Raw genomic sequence first — 16,802 nt, 5'->3', positions numbered from 1 at the left:
TTTATTTACAATCGATTCATTTAAAATCCCCATAGTAAACATTAATTTTGGCAAGAGTTTTCTCTCTCTGGAGCGAGGATGCATCCACTGGCTCCAGCGTAATGAAAAGATCTAACATGATTGGTCAATTTAGCTCCATGGCGAAAAGTAAGCTACGCGTAGCAGCTCCACGTTAATGGCGGTTACGACCAGCCATATATTGATCATCTGAAAATCGTAAAACATAGAATAGAAACAGTGTGGCAGGCTCTCAAAATCTCAAATTGTATGCTTAGCCTGAGTCATGCGGCCTATCTCGAACAAAATCACCATGCGTAGTTGATGAAAAAGCGTGAGGATTCATCGTACTATCACGGCAATTTTAACACGAAGATATAGGGGCGATGACGGTGTGCCCTATAAGCGCCCACCCAGTGACTTTAAAACAAGCAAAATGTTAAATTATTAACCACCCATCCAATCTTATTGATCTAGTTTGCCAATATCTGATATGTTATGTGGTAGATTGTTCCAGTCTCTTACTGTCCATGGGACATATGAAAATTTGTAGCTGTCAGTACGAGTTTGTATTTGCGTGAAAGAATTTGTGTTTGAACGCCTGGTATGCCGTTGAGCCGGCAACAAGTAGGAGTGCACTGGCAGTGCCAGGTGGCCCCATAAAGCTTTGTGTAGGATGGTTAAAGTTGGATCTTCCTTCTTGTGGATAGCATCTCCCAGTCAAGTTATTTCATAAGGTCTGTGACGCTCATCTTCCAGTCAAAGTTATTACAAACCATCCTCGATGCTCGCCTCTGGATCTTACCCACTTTCTTGATTAATTCACTTGTGTGGGGAACCCAAACCCAGAACAATATTCTAGGGTGGGCCTTACAAAAGCCTTGTAGGTGATTTATTTTTTTGTCTAACTCAAGACCGGTCTAACTCTTTTGTGCATACGGACCTAAAGGTCTATCATACTTGGTTCTGAAGTTAAGAAATTTTGTGATGTCTAATTTCTTATGTATTTTATTGTGTTTCCCTCCATATTTTTGTCTTCATCTCAATTTCACTTTCTTTGGCTTTCATGGACCCGAGCCATGGACTAGCTTGTGTCACATATGTAATTGTTGCACCTTTTAGTTGTTGTTAGCAACAGATCAGGGTTCATGAAGATATGACTTAACCAAGACCATGTAATATTGAGATATTCTGTGGACAGATAATCTTTGTTTGTTTATATATTTGAACAATTGTTGAATTTATAGAAAGATTTTAACAAATATATTTGTATTGAGGTACATATATTTGTATTGGTAAATATATTTGTATTGAGATCAATATGGATTACCAATACAGATGAACTTTCATCCTAATTGTTGAATTTATTGATTAATGAGATGATTAATTTTTAAACTGTACTCCTGTACAGGTATTCCCACACATTGCTTCATGTGTAGAAAATTTATGAGAATCAAATTTGTGTCATACATTTGTGAAATTCAATGGGTTCTTACCTGAATTATAACCCTTCAGTTATATTTGAGGCACAATAAATGTTAATAGTCCCCTCCATGAAGTTTGGAAAAGGGGACTATAAAACAAGCTGCAATGTATGTCTGTGTGTGCAGTAAATGTTAACCTTTTTAGGTTAACCTTTGTATGTTAATCCTGACTTCTTTTATTGATTTCTCTCACATGCTTTGATGTTTTTCAATGGGATTTTGACCCACAATCACTGCCGGCGATACAGTGGGACCATTTGCCCCCCCCCAGATATTTTTCTTGCCTCCCACTCCCAGTTTGGCCCCCTCACTTTTGAGGCAAACCCCCAAAATTACGTAAATTTCCACTAAATTTTGCCCCCCCCCCCTTGAAAAATGACCCTTGGGTACATTGACATGGTTGCTGTCAACAGCTGTGATTTCAATTGTCATCTAGAGGTCGCTTGAGGTCATTTTGCAAATATAATGATTTTTTTGCTTTTTATCATTATTTTCTTATTTTTTTGCAAATCATGAGTACTACCCTTCATTTTATGTACAGTGTAATTTACTAATCTAATTTGCATTATTTATGTTACTTTTTTAGCTGATCCACCTAAAATTGATCTTAAAGAAATAGTGCCAGCAGGGACTCTACCAGATCAAGCACAGGTAATTATGGTCTTATAGATTGTGTACAGCAAAATATGACTTGTGTTATATCGGGCTATTCCAGTTAAAATCCATACACTCCCTATGTAAGACATGACTGTAATCTCCCACACAAGGGGGTGTAGCAAAAAACTTGGTATGATTAAACGCAACATTGGCTTCAATGCCCCTCATAATGTATCCAGGACTTTGTACTCGGCCTTGGTTCATAGTGATTTGGAGTATTGCAGTCCCCTCTGGAGTGGAACTAAATTCATTTTAGATTATACCGAGGCCGAGTACAAAGAAAGGTTAACCGAGCTAACTCTTCTTCCATTAAGTTTTAGAAGAGAATATGTTGATCTCAATATATTTTTCAAGTGCAATCTAGGATTATATGACATCAATCTAGATTTTTAATGTAGTTTTTAATGGTATTAATAAAGACCGTCCCACCACCAGATTTTCCTCTGATCCTTTGTTGCTGGTAAATCAGCTTTCTAAAACTGAGTGCCACAAGATGGGCTTTTTTCAGCGTATGGTGCCCATTTGGAACCAGCTCCCTAGTATTATCAGATCTACAAATTCTGTTGCTTCATTTAAGTAACAAGTTTTGGAGTTTTACCAGTCCAAATTTGCTCGTACCTTTGATGCAACTTGTGTTGTACTTAGACCTCTTTTTGTAATTTGCCAAATTGCAGGCAAACGTAACTTAACCTGCATTTTTCCCCCTCTAATTTATTTTCCCTTCCCTTCTTTTTTGGATTTGATGGGGCGGTCTTAGAGGTGCTTGGTACCTGTTCACTCCAGCCATTCACTGGACTTTTTAAAACAAATTTTGTTCCTTTCATGATATTGTGTAATTTTTGATGTAACTTATGTGCAATATTATATATTTTTTGTAATTCTGTGCCAGTGATAAAGTGTAATAAATAAATAAATAAATAAAATAAAATAAGAGTTCAAATTAAGCTACATAAATAGGTGACTCCATTTGAAGTCTTAATCCCTGTGTATGGGATGTATGAATTTCAACTGGAATAGTCCATCGTGTCTGGTTTCTGTCTGTTGTCAACATGTCAACTTGTGTGTTACTGTAAAGCATGATATTTTTGTGGCATTAAAATTACACATTTTGGATGAAACCCATATTTCTGCAACTTAAAATTTTCACAAATTTATACATTTACTTAAATTTAAGTCCTATAAGAAGAATGAAAATTTTACGAATCAATTGTAAAATTTGCGAAAGTTTCATGCACACAAACATGTCATACTTTACAGTAAATTGCAGAACGTAATTTTTAGCTGAATTGAGTTGTTGAAGTCTTTGTAGCAAACACTGACTGAGCTAGTGTTACATTATGATGTACATATTTTCATTTTATTTGACAGGCAAAAGATCACGCAAAGGTTCCAGCCTTTGTTTTAGAAGATAGTGGGAAAATTACCAAAGGTCTCAAAGATCTTGCAGAAACTCATGAGTATGTAGATCCGGCTGAGTTGAGTGACTTTGTTGAAGGTGCATTGGAGACTTTGGACATATTTGCTGCTGGTACAGAAGATATCTTTCAGGATGCCAATATTGACAATGATAAAAAGGAAGAAATTGCTCAGGTAAGCTGCTCACAAAATTCCAATATTAGAGTCATTGATATTAAAGGGACATTCAGACTCCCAAAGTACACTATTCTCCACGTTTGACATTTTATTTTGAATATTGGATTGTTTATTATTTAAATATAGTAACTATCCCCTGCAGTTAATAAACAAGAAACCGCCAATTTTCATGTCAAGAAAGGCATATCTTAAACTTTGTAATTCTTATATAAAGAATAAAGAGAGAATTGTAAAGAATTATGTGTAATTCCAAAATGCAATTTTTTCGTAGTGATATTATGGCATCATTCATTTTGCCCTTGCTTTCTTTGTAATAAAAATGCCACACATACAAAAACTTTGCCAACTGATGTTGAACTGCATGGAAATGACTTTTTTATGCAATGTAATTCATTTTTTTGTCACATTTTGTCCAATTTATCAGCAATTATGTTTGACTATTTTGGTCTTTGATGGATCTCTGAATGGCCCTAAACATAGATATGCCTCGAATGCTGTCAAATTCATCTCTCTTACATGTGTTGGTTACAATCACAACTACCACAACTTGCACAATATGTAAATGGCATATACCAGCTTGCCAAATAACTCAACCAATATGCTGTGCCATGTGTTATTATTGTAAAACTGTCGTAGTTGTATTCCAAAGGAAAGCAAAACTAAGACCGCATTCACACTATTGAACTATGATCAGCACTCTTAACTACCAGTAGCAAAAGCAACAGGAATTGGCATCTTTTTCTGATTGCTGGTTCAGTGGTGTCTAAAACCTGAGGCGTAATGACATGGGGCACTAGCCATGGATGTTTGTTGGATTTCAAAAAAAACTCATCATAAAGGAATAACTCATTTTTATTTGCCTGAATTCAATTAAAAATACATGTAAACCCTGCACACAAATGTACAGTTTATAGAATAAAAATTTACCACAAACAAAACCCCAGAAATAGATGAATAGTTTGATAAAGAAACACAAATCTATGTTAAAAATAACTAAAAAGTATGTGTATTATATTAGCTATTGTTTTTGCTTTTGGTATTGTCCAGGTCAAAAAATGAAAATACTCATCATCCGAGCTTCTTGACTCCCTCCACTGGCTACCCATCGAAAAACGCATCAAGTTCAAAATCCTCTTATACATCTACAAGTCACTGAATGATCTGTCACCAATCTACCTATCTGATTGTTTGACGATCTATATCCCAACCAATCGAGAGGGTTTACGCTCGGCCTTAGATGCAACTCGTCTAGTTGTCCCCAGGAGCAACAGATTAATTGGTGATAGGTCTTTCAGTGTACAGGGACCCAAACTGTGGAACAACATCCCTTTAAACATCAGAGTTTCCCCCACTGTAGATAGTTTCAAGAGTAACCTAAAAACTCACTTGTACTGATTGTTGCTGTTTTTAATGCTTTTTTTTCAGGTATTATATGTTTTTGTTATATTTTGTATCTTTGTAAAGTGCTTTGATCAGGTTGGAAAAGCGCTATATTAAGTGCTGTTATTATTGTTATTATTATTAATATTATAATGTTTTGTTAGAAAATTTAATAAATGATCACATCAAACAACCATGTATAGCTTAACTGCCTTGTCCAACACAAACAACAGGCTAATTCAGTTGAAATTCATACACCACTTATGGAAGACATAGCCTTTTACACTATGTTTTCTTATGGAAGACATAGCCTTTTAGGGTGCACACCAGTAAATAGCTCCCATTGACTTTCTGTACAAACAGGGTCCAGGAAAACGTCATTTTCTTGACCCCAGAGCGACTCAGTTCTTCAAAACTTACTTTTTCTGCAAGTCAAAGGTCAGATGAAGTCATCTATTGTAGAAATTATATCGAGTCCAGCATTTTTTCCAGGAAAATGCCGACTAGATCACCCTATAGCCCATACAGCGTCGCCACCTCACAAATAGCTTGGTGTTTCTGAAATGTAACACATTTTGAAAGTTTAGCCAAATTGTAATAAAAGTCAGATCCTGCTCATTTTCACAGGCAATCTATTTCCCAGGCCTAAATGAGGATTAAATATGAATAAGGGCATAATAGTTGGGTTTTAAGCCTTTTCTAATGGATTTAATTCAGTCATATTGCACGCTTTCCTCGTTTAAAACACTGATTTTTTCCTCACCGGGTGTAGGAGGCTTGTATTTACTGGTGTGCACTCTAAACAATTTTTATGTTTTTATGTTTATATAATAAATCATTAATTTGGACATTAGTAAACATAGTTAGACTGGTTTCTTTCAGTTTGAAGGGGCTTTTACTATGCAAATCAGCTAATTGACATGGTACTATTTTTAGAATATTTTGCTATCTACTGCTGATAGCAATGACAAAATTAACTAATTTCATGATTTCCCATTTCAATCTCTCTAAATAAGAGCAAGCAAACACGAAGATAAGCCAATTGCATTATAAGCAAATGAGGAGAAAATACATGGCCAGTGGTGTAGCATCATAGGGGTGTGGGTGGGGGTGGTTGCATGGGTGGGTGTGTGGGGGGGGTGAAAGGGCATCATGTCCCCTGTCAATTGATTTAAAATTTTGAAAATCCCCGAGGAAAATTGCAGAAAAAGTGCTTGGGTGCCCCTAGGGCCTGGTGATGCTCCCTCCCCCATAGTGGTCTGTGCCATGACCCCCCCACCCATAGGATATATCATGCTACACCACTGTACATGGCTAGTAACTACATAACATAAGCCCTGGGAGTAGAGCCTGGGTACAGTGATGAAAATTAGCTTGCCTAAAACATGTTAAAGCTGACCAAAAATGGTCAGTGTAATTTTTAAGCTTACCAAACAACATAGTGGCCAATGCAGGTTCCAACCAGCCAATCACAGCCTTCTAAATGCATGCTCGAACCATGGTGGGAATGATTTTCTTGAGCTTTTGCAATAGAGCAGGACAGCAGTGCCAAATTTGGAAGTCTCGCGATGCATGATCATGCGTCGTCGTACAATGCTATGTCAGTGATCTGAGTGATCCGAGTATGAATTTCACTGATTTAGGTCCTATTTGTACACAAATCTTACCTTTATACTCCTTCAAAAGTCAAAAATCTGCAGGTAGTTTGCTAAACAAGCTAGAAACCACCTAACTGATATGCTACACAGTCATTTGTAGCTTCGCTTTGAAGTATTTTATCGATAACAATTTAAAACTCGAAGGAAAACATTGTGACCGAGGTCAAAAGGTCAAAATTGTACAGGGTGCACACCAGTAAATAGCTCCCATTGACTTTCTGTACAAACAGGGTCCAGGAAAACATCATTTTCTTGACCCCAGAGCGACTCAGTTCTTCAAAACTTACTTTTTCTGCAAGTCAAAGGTCAGATGAAGTCATCTATTGTAGAAATTATATACGGAGTCCAGCATTTTTTTCCAGGAAAATGCCGACTAGATCACCCTATAGCCCATACAGCGTACGCCACCTCACAAATAGCTTGGTGTTTCTGAAATGTAACACATTTTGAAAGTTTAGCCAAATTGTAATAAAAAGTCAGATCCTGCTCATTTTTCACAGGCAATCTATTTCCCAGGCCTAAATGAGGATTAAATATGAATAAGGGCATAATAGTTGGGTTTTAAGCCTTTTCTAATGGATTTAATTCAGTCATATTGCACGTTTCCTCGTTTAAAACACTGATTTTTTCCTCACAGGGTGTAGGAGGCTTGTATTTACTGGTGTGCACTCTAAACAATTTTTATGTTTTTATGTTTATATAATAAATCATAAATTTGGACATTGGTAAACATAGTTAGACTGGTTTCTTTCAGTTTGAAGGGGCTTTACTATGCAAATCAGCTAATTGACATGGTACTATTTTTTAGAATATTTTGCTATCTACTGCTGATAGCAATGACAAAATTAACTAATTTCATGATTTCCCATTTCAATCTCTCTAAATAAGAGCAAGCAAACACGAAGATAAGCCAATTGCATTATAAGCAAATGAGGAGAAAATACATGGCCAGTGGTGTAGCATCATAGGGGTGTGGGTGGGGGTGGTTGCATGGGTGGGTGTGTGGGGGGGTGAAAGGGCATCATGTCCCCTGTCAATTGATTTAAAATTTTGAAAATCCCCGAGGAAAATTGCAGAAAAAGTGCTTGGGTGCCCCTAGGGCCTGGTGATGCTCCCTCCCCCCCCATAGTGGTCTGTGCCATGACCCCCCCACCCATAGGATATATCATGCTACACCACTGTACATGGCTAGTAACTACATAACATAAGCCCTGGGAGTAGAGCCTGGGTACAGTGATGAAAATTAGCTTGCCTAAAACATGTTAAAGCTGACCAAAAATGGTCAGTGTAATTTTTAAGCTTACCAAACAACATAGTGGCCAATGCAGGTTCCAACCAGCCAATCACAGCCTTCTAAATGCATGCTCGAACCATGGTGGGAATGATTTTCTTGAGCTTTTGCAATAGAGCAGGACAGCAGTGCCAAATTTGGAAGTCTCGCGATGCATGATCATGCGTCGCTTACAATGCTATGTCAGTGATCTGAGTGATCCGAGTATGAATTTCACTGATTTAGGTCCTATTTGTACACAAATCTTACCTTTATACTCCTTCAAAAGTCAAAAATCTGCAGGTAGTTTGCTAAACAAGCTAGAAACCACCTAACTGATATGCTACACAGTCATTTGTAGCTTCGCTTTGAAGTATTTTATCGATAACAATTTAAAACTCGAAGGAAAACATTGTGACCGAGGTCAAAAGGTCAAAATTGTACACAATTTTATGTTTTTATGTTTATATAATAAATCATAAATTTGGACATTGGTAAACATAGTTAGACTGGTTTCTTTCAGTTTGAAGGGGCTTTTACTATGCAAATCAGCTAATTGACATGGTACTATTTTTAGAATATTTTGCTATCTACTGCTGATAGCAATGACAAAATTAACTAATTTCATGATTTCCCATTTCAATCTCTCTAAATAAGAGCAAGCAAACACGAAGATAAGCCAATTGCATTATAAGCAAATGAGGAGAAAATACATGGCCAGTGGTGTAGCATCATAGGGGTGTGGGTGGGGGTGGTTGCATGGGTGGGTGTGTGGGGGGGTGAAAGGGCATCATGTCCCCTGTCAATTGATTTAAAATTTTGAAAATCCCGAGGAAAATTGCAGAAAAAGTGCTTGGGTGCCCCTAGGGCCTGGTGATGCTCCCCCCCCCCCCCCCCATAGTGGTCTGTGCCATGACCCCCCCACCCATAGGATATATCATGCTACACCACTGTACATGGCTAGTAACTACATAACATAAGCCCTGGGAGTAGAGCCTGGGTACAGTGATGAAAATTAGCTTGCCTAAAACATGTTAAAGCTGACCAAAAATGGTCAGTGTAATTTTTAAGCTTACCAAACAACATAGTGGCCAATGCAGGTTCCAACCAGCCAATCACAGCCTTCTAAATGCATGCTCGAACCATGGTGGGAATGATTTTCTTGAGCTTTTGCAATAGAGCAGGACAGCAGTGCCAAATTTGGAAGTCTCGCGATGCATGATCATGCGTCGTCTTACAATGCTATGTCAGTGATCTGAGTGATCCGAGTATGAATTTCACTGATTTAGGTCCTATTTGTACACAAATCTTACCTTTATACTCCTTCAAAAGTCAAAAATCTGCAGGTAGTTTGCTAAACAAGCTAGAAACCACCTAACTGATATGCTACACAGTCATTTGTAGCTTCGCTTTGAAGTATTTTATCGATAACAATTTAAAACTCGAAGGAAAACATTGTGACCGAGGTCAAAAGGTCAAAATTGTACAGGGTGCACACCAGTAAATAGCTCCCATTGACTTTCTGTACAAACAGGGTCCAGGAAAACGTCATTTTCTTGACCCCAGAGCGACTCAGTTCTTCAAAACTTACTTTTTCTGCAAGTCAAAGGTCAGATGAAGTCATCTATTGTAGAAATTATATACGAGTCCAGCATTTTTTCCAGGAAAATGCCGACTAGATCACCCTATAGCCCATACAGCGTCGCCACCTCACAAATAGCTTGGTGTTTCTGAAATGTAACACATTTTGAAAGTTTAGCCAAATTGTAATAAAAAGTCAGATCCTGCTCATTTTTCACAGACAATCTATTTCCCAGGCCTAAATGAGGATTAAATATGAATAAGGGCATAATAGTTGGGTTTTAAGCCTTTTCTAATGGATTTAATTCAGTCATATTGCACGTTTCCTCGTTTAAAACACTGATTTTTTCCTCACAGGGTGTAGGAGGCTTGTATTTACTGGTGTGCACTCTTTACATAGCCTTTTTAAGAGAATGTGAATTCCAAATGGGGTTACCTGAATGGGTGACTCCATGTGAAATCTACATCTGTTGTGTGACAGATTAAGGTTATGTCTTCCATAGGGGTATGGATTTCAACCGGAATAGCCCAATACATCAACCAAGTATTGCTGTTTCTATTTTATTACAGGCTGTTGCTGAAAGTTTCAACGGTGCTGTTGATCTTATTAGCAAAGCTGGTATAAGTCCAGAGGTGCGTAGAGAGGGACCTAGAGCTAATACTAGGATCATTTGTGGTTGACTTAAAAAAAGAAAAATAGGTCCTATTGTTTTTAATATGCAAAGTTATAATTTGTGTTCATGTCATACAATTATTTCAAAATGCATTGAATTTGTATCCATTTTGTCAACCATGAATAATCCTAGAATGTAGCTGTAGGTCCAGGGACACTCCAAAACCATAAAAAGATAAATAATAATAAAAAAACAACTTTATATGAATATATGTTTTTAATTTGATATTATACCTTTGCTTTTTTGGTTAAATCGGTGATGAACAACGGTGAAACATGATTGAATCCCTTTCAACAACGAAAAGAAGCTAAAGATCGTATAATTCACGATTATTTTACGAGGAATGTCAGTTAATCATTACCACTCAGCCTTACAAAAACTTCGATGATTTCTCTGTTGATATCAGCAATAAAACTACAGAATAAAACAGCAATATTTAGCCGCTTCCTGAAAAATACTGAATTCAACTTGTAGCCTTGCATACGCACAAAGGATCCAGGCATGATGAATTTTACGCGCTCTTGCGTAACGCGTAGTCGCGTTCGCGTATACGCGGCAGTAAAAGTGTTGATTCATCACAGATTAACAACGGTTGGCTCCTGTACAAAGGTATAGGAAGAGTTGTTGAAATATGGAATCAGTATGCCCATATTAAGACCAACGAAAATTGCAAAGGATCTATGAGGTTGATGTACAACGTCATACCCTGGGAATAGTGCATGATGGGAAAAAGGGAAAAAAGGCTATGGATTTCAACTGGAATTGCCCAATTTAGATAAGATCTCAACATGTTTTAGATATTATGTTGATGCCACTCAATTTTGGTTGAATTTAATTGCTAAGTGTCTGACCTTGGTAGCCACAATACACAAGCTGTCCAACTGAAAAAAATATTATTACTAAAATGTTGATATTTACATTTGTTTGATGTATCTATTTTCAGGATAAAGAGAAGCATGTAAACGACGTGGTGAACAATTTAGAGACTTTTGCTGCAAGCATGATGCAATCAGCTCAGGACATCACTGTTACGACTGATTTTATCGGTAAGTAAAATAATAGTTACACTTAAAATAGAGGAAATTTCTTGAAGACATCATATTTACTAAGAAGATCAAAGTGTTTGATAGATCAAAAAAGAAATTTGGTCTGCACATTTTGATACCTTGATTGATTGATGATTTATTTAGTTCTACTTCAAGTACAAAACTGGAAGAAACATCACTAAAATGTGAGTTAAACAACTTTGTTTTTGTAGGAATTGTTCAAAATGAACAAAAGTTACAGTTAAAATCAACATTCCTAATGAACTTGTTCAAAGATTTGGAGCTGAAATATTTTGAAAATGGGGAAAAAATAAGAATAGGGTCCCATTGGAAATAGCCATTGGAAAAGTGATTTTTGACAGCATTATGTATATAGGTTCCACACAAGCATACAAATTATAATCTTTAATCTATGTGTATTGGCTTTTTTTTTTCTTATTTTTGCCGATTTTGCTGGACCAGCTATCTACTTGTTGGTGTGGAATCTTAAAGGTGCAATTTTTCAATGGTTTTGATACTGTCTGCATACCTTGTCATAAGGCAAATTTTAAATAAAATTCTGTCAATTAATATCCATTTGAATTACAAAAATTACCTTGCCTTCACACTGCTATTCCAGTTGAAATCCATACACCCCTTATGGAAACATGACCTTAATCTCCCAGGCAAGGGGTGTAGATTTCAAATGGAATCACCCATTCAGGTAACCCCATTTGAAATTCATACTCCCTGTGTGAGATTAAGGTCATGTCTTCCATACAGAGGTGTATGGATTTCAGCTGGATCTGTAAATGGTGTAATAATACAAGCCACTGACAGGCCAATGTTGGTTATTGTATGCACAATACGAAGTGTGAATAAAACAAAACAACGGTAAGGACTCATATTGAAATACCCTACCACGTTTTCACACAGAAAGAAGGCAGGATTCCCCTCGCTAAGCGCGCGCCTCAGGAAAGCTCTGTCATAAAACAGATGGATTCTATGCATCAGTGATACACCCTGCCCAGGATTTTAACAAAAGAAGGCTAGCACAGGAAAGCTGCAGGATGGCGCACACCTTCCTGTGTAAGGGAATTTCAATATGAGCCCTAAGCGGAAATTAAAGTGTATGGGCGCTAACAGTGCAACCATTAACACCACGATAAGCGATCAGCAGAGCATGTAGTGTGCTTTCCTGTGCAACATACGCTATGGGTTGTTCCAGGATACATATTGACATGGTAGCGGTGGCTTGCATTAACTGCTGATCATACTTGCATTGACGAAGTATCTTTCCTTTGTAAAGTCAAATATCATCTGTTAAAATCAATCTTGATGTGGTGTTTTGTTTTCATACAGACATGGAAGTGAAGCAAGCCTCTGGGAATTCTGGAAATCTTAGGTTTGCTGGAGGTGTGGAGATTCCAAATAGTGCCCTTCAAGGTAAGTCAGAAAAAAAAAGCCACAAATTTATAGAGCGCAATTACATAAGCTGCCTGTCGTCTAACACACGGATATTAAAAACAAAAATTCCTATCATTTATTCTCATTCTTAGTTCATACTGTTTTAATTACTAGATGTAGTTTTAATCAGGAAAAAATATGTTACAAAAAACTTAACGGTCATGAAAACTCCCCTTATTCTAAAATGAATGAAACTTGTTTACAAATTCAGTTACGTGTACTGTGTGGCGTATTACGCACTACGCTTACAACACACTACTTACCCTCCTCTAGTGAGCACCTCAACAAGCTTATTGCATAATGACACAGACCTCTACCGTGTGATAGAGGGCATGCAGGAACTAATGAATATTGCCCAAGACACACCTTATAAACCATTTAGCATTATTCATTGGCACAACTCTATACAGGCGGAGAACCCTAGTCAGTGTACAAAATAACCATCACAGCCAGAATCAGCTCCCCAAGTTTCTTGCGGGGGAAACCGGGACAATTTGCACTTTCCCATGGGAATTTCAAGGCTAGCTCAAGATAGCATTATGTGTTGGATGCAAGTAAAATATATTTTTAAAAGGGGAGCAGAGAAAATTTGGCTGAAGCAGAATTCGGACCAGCAACCCCTGGATTGCAAGTTAAGTGTGCTACCATCTCAATCCAGCCCTAAGATGAAGTGACAATTCCAATTTCTAATATCTCTGCTCTGGTGCTGGTTAGAGCCATGAACAGTTTTGCTGTGTGGCCGAGGACCATATACTCACATTATAAGAGACACCTATACAGTGTTCAATACCAATAAATGGTAGAGATATTTAAATTTATACACAGATTTTATAACATTTCACTACACAGTGTTTCACACAATTGTGATCTTCAGGTGAATGAATGAAAACATGATGCACGCAAAATACATCTAGCGCAAGTTTTACGCTGGGGTGAAATGATCTAAACAAACAATATATACCAAGAAACTGTTCAGAAATATACAGAGAAACTGGTTAGTTTTCTTTGTATATTTTGGTTACTAAAATATATTTAAAGGCTTTATGAATCTAGGGCAAACAGACATATGATAAGTTGAGAGAGCAGAATAAAGTTGGACTTGGCTGGTTTTGAACCCTGTGCCTCAAGATTACTGGTTAAAAGTTACACCACTGGACAACCTGAGTTCACAGTTGGTACACAGCTCACTTAATCATCAAAATTGAGATTTTGTAACCTTTCTCATTGTCATAGATGTACCAACATAGCCTGCCAATGGTTAGCCGAAAACCGTGTATTTAAGACAAAATAAGGCATTTTACATGAATGTGTAATTTATATACTGACAGTATACAGTATATAAATTAGGTGCATGTATTTGAATGGGGCTTCAACTTTGTCAATACTGCTGTTTTCTGTGTTTTTTGCTAAATTTTTCATTTCAAAAATACCAAATGATAATTTGAATGACTTATCCTTCACTTTTAAGCAATTTATAAACAATTTTAATTTTTTTACACTTTCGCTGGAATCACTGAATGGGACTGTAAACAACGAAGAAAGGAGATGGCCTATATGATTCACCCTGGTAGGGTGTAAGACAATGCGAGACACAATTTTAATTGTATTAAAATACATGTGAAGATTGGAAATATGTGATGCAAGCCCAAGAAATTACAAAATTAAATCTCCCATAGAGCCCCATAGTTAAGCAGCTAAGATAGCAAGTGGGTTTCTATCATTTTATCTTATTATGTCGGCTTAAAATGAGCAGAAAACCCTCCTGACAGTTATTACTAATATTATTTCAAATATTTTGGCAAAGAATAATTACATTAGTATATTATTGATTTAAATGAGACACTGGGAGAAGAAATGACAGCAAGTACGACCAATTTTAACAGTCCTCTTGCATGGGCATAACTGATAAAAGCTAGATATTCTATCAACAATACGTGCATTCTTAAAGCTATTATGATTGTGGAAGAGCAGTTAACTGTTTAAATCTTGACTTTGTATTACAGGCAATGCGGCATCTGTGGTTAAGTTTCTTTATTCTAAACTCAAAGGCATCTATTCAGTTAAAGTGCCCACAACAGGGTAAGTCAAATAAATCTACTGTTTGTGTTTATATTATGTTTTTAATTGTATCTTTTTTTATTGGTGCGAAAGATACTCTTGAATTAATTTTTTGGCTCTGGCTTTCTGGGGTTTTGATTGGTTTGAGTTCTTGTCTCATTTTCCTGGCTTGCCCCTCGGGTGTAACTTACAAGCAATAGGGATATAATTCTTCTTGAATTCCATAAATGGGCTCATACAAAATAGCATGAAAGAGGATACAAAGTGTTATACACTGATCAGCTTGTAATAGGTGGGACTCACAGTGGCCGCGTAGTAAGAGGGGGTACATGCCCTGGGTGCCGTCTTTCGGGGGAACCGCATTACATCTTAGGGGGTGCCAAATCGCCTCTGGTTAAAAAAATTTTGTGTGTACTGCTATAATATAGCAGTCAAGTATAAGCTCAATGGTGCGAGAGGTTGCGGGTTCAAACCTTGGCTGTGGTTTATTATGCACTTGTGTTGAAATTGAGTTAGCCTGAAATTACCCTTGACAAGGAACTTACTGCTAATTGTCTTGTTGTAACCCATACAGAACTTGTGGAGCTGATCCTGGTTGTGATGGTCATTTGTAGAATTCTAGGGTGTGCGCTTTTGAAGCTGTAAAGTCCCTGTGTTGTTGTTAAATGGTTTATGGACTAATATGTTGGGCTGTATTGGTCAGCAACAACCTTTAAAGTGTGCTGAGGCTTGTGGATCAACTTGTTCCTGTGTATAGCACACTATAAATCACTGCGCTTTTTAAAATAAATTTGTTTATATTATGTTACCAAAATTTGCAATTTGCTTCTTCCATTTTTGTCTGTTGCACGACAATGAACCAAATTTTACCCCCATCCATTCCCACCCCCAAGTTGAGTTCAACATTAACAATAATTTCAGTCGGCAAAAAATATTTTGTACAAGTTTGGGGTGCCATTCTGTATCCTTGTCCCAGATGCCACAACCCCTAGCTATGGCTAGGCCACTGGGGACCAGTGTTGCCAGTCTTCAGGAAATTTCCTGATTTCAGAAAATTTTACTCGGATGATCCTGTACAAATGTATAGGCAAAGGACATTGTTCCGGAAATATTTTGCCATTTCAGGATTTTTTGACATCATTGACTGACATCTCTGGGGGACTGATAACATCATGGATTGATACAGAGTGGTGTATGCACACAGTTGGGCGCAGCACCTACACAAACTGCGTGTATTGCGTGACTGATACATGCTTTTGTGAATTTATGCGGGCATAAGTTGGGACTTACGTATCAAAAACCCAATAATCCTCACCTATTACGAGCTGATCATAGTATAGTTGCATCACAGCAAAATGACCTATACATTGGTTTTCCTCAAGTTTGGTAGCGACATAGGTGTGTATTTGACTGGTCACAGTGTCAAATCATGCACATAATGTTGATAGCTCATTGTGTAAACACATGTGTACAAGGGCAGTTTGTTGTCACTACAGGCCTTGCCGCTTGAGGCGAGCGATCGCTCTCGCCGCCACTGCTCGCCTTGCTCGCCAACGCCGCCTCGCCGCCACCGCTCACCCAAACTCAATTTCTAGCGAAACGATTTTCCACTCTGAATCTAAATTACATTCAAGTTTTAGCACTTCCAATGTATTCAATTTATCGTAATAAATTCGTCTTGATTTCTGAAAGACAGGATGTCAGCAGTGCTTAAGTGTGTCATACTGATTGCTCTTTCAGACCTAGAGAGTGATTCAACCACTAGCGAGTGATTTGATTACTCGCCTAGCATCAAGGTAGCGAGCGATTGACCACTCGCCTTTGAAATCTAGACGGCAAGGCCTGTTACTACTGAACTTCAATTGAACCAATGAATAGATATAAGTGTAGCAATAAAGCTGAGTCAAAGAGAATCATCTTAAAATGTCAAAACTATTTTGGATCATTTAAGGAAAACA

At 37.4% G+C, this 16,802-nt stretch overlaps 1 protein-coding gene across 1 annotated transcript in view; it reads left to right on the top strand.

The window, feature by feature from the left end:
• The window catches only part of LOC140151729 (uncharacterized), a 49,332-nt gene that overhangs the window by 21,092 nt on the left and 11,438 nt on the right, over positions 1-16,802 (top strand). Inside the window, exons 7-12 of the mRNA XM_072174067.1 lie at positions 2,068-2,132; positions 3,507-3,728; positions 10,191-10,253; positions 11,238-11,340; positions 12,682-12,765; positions 14,790-14,865. Coding sequence (XP_072030168.1) covers positions 2,068-2,132; positions 3,507-3,728; positions 10,191-10,253; positions 11,238-11,340; positions 12,682-12,765; positions 14,790-14,865 — 613 coding nt within the window. The remainder of the gene's footprint in view (positions 1-2,067; positions 2,133-3,506; positions 3,729-10,190; positions 10,254-11,237; positions 11,341-12,681; positions 12,766-14,789; positions 14,866-16,802) is intronic.

The sequence above is a fragment of the Amphiura filiformis genome, chromosome 5 (genome assembly GCF_039555335.1).
Source record: "Amphiura filiformis chromosome 5, Afil_fr2py, whole genome shotgun sequence".
NCBI lineage: Eukaryota > Metazoa > Echinodermata > Ophiuroidea > Amphilepidida > Amphiuridae > Amphiura > Amphiura filiformis.
The sequence above is the reverse complement of the archived record's forward strand: the minus strand, read 5'-3'. Positions and strand labels throughout refer to the sequence as shown.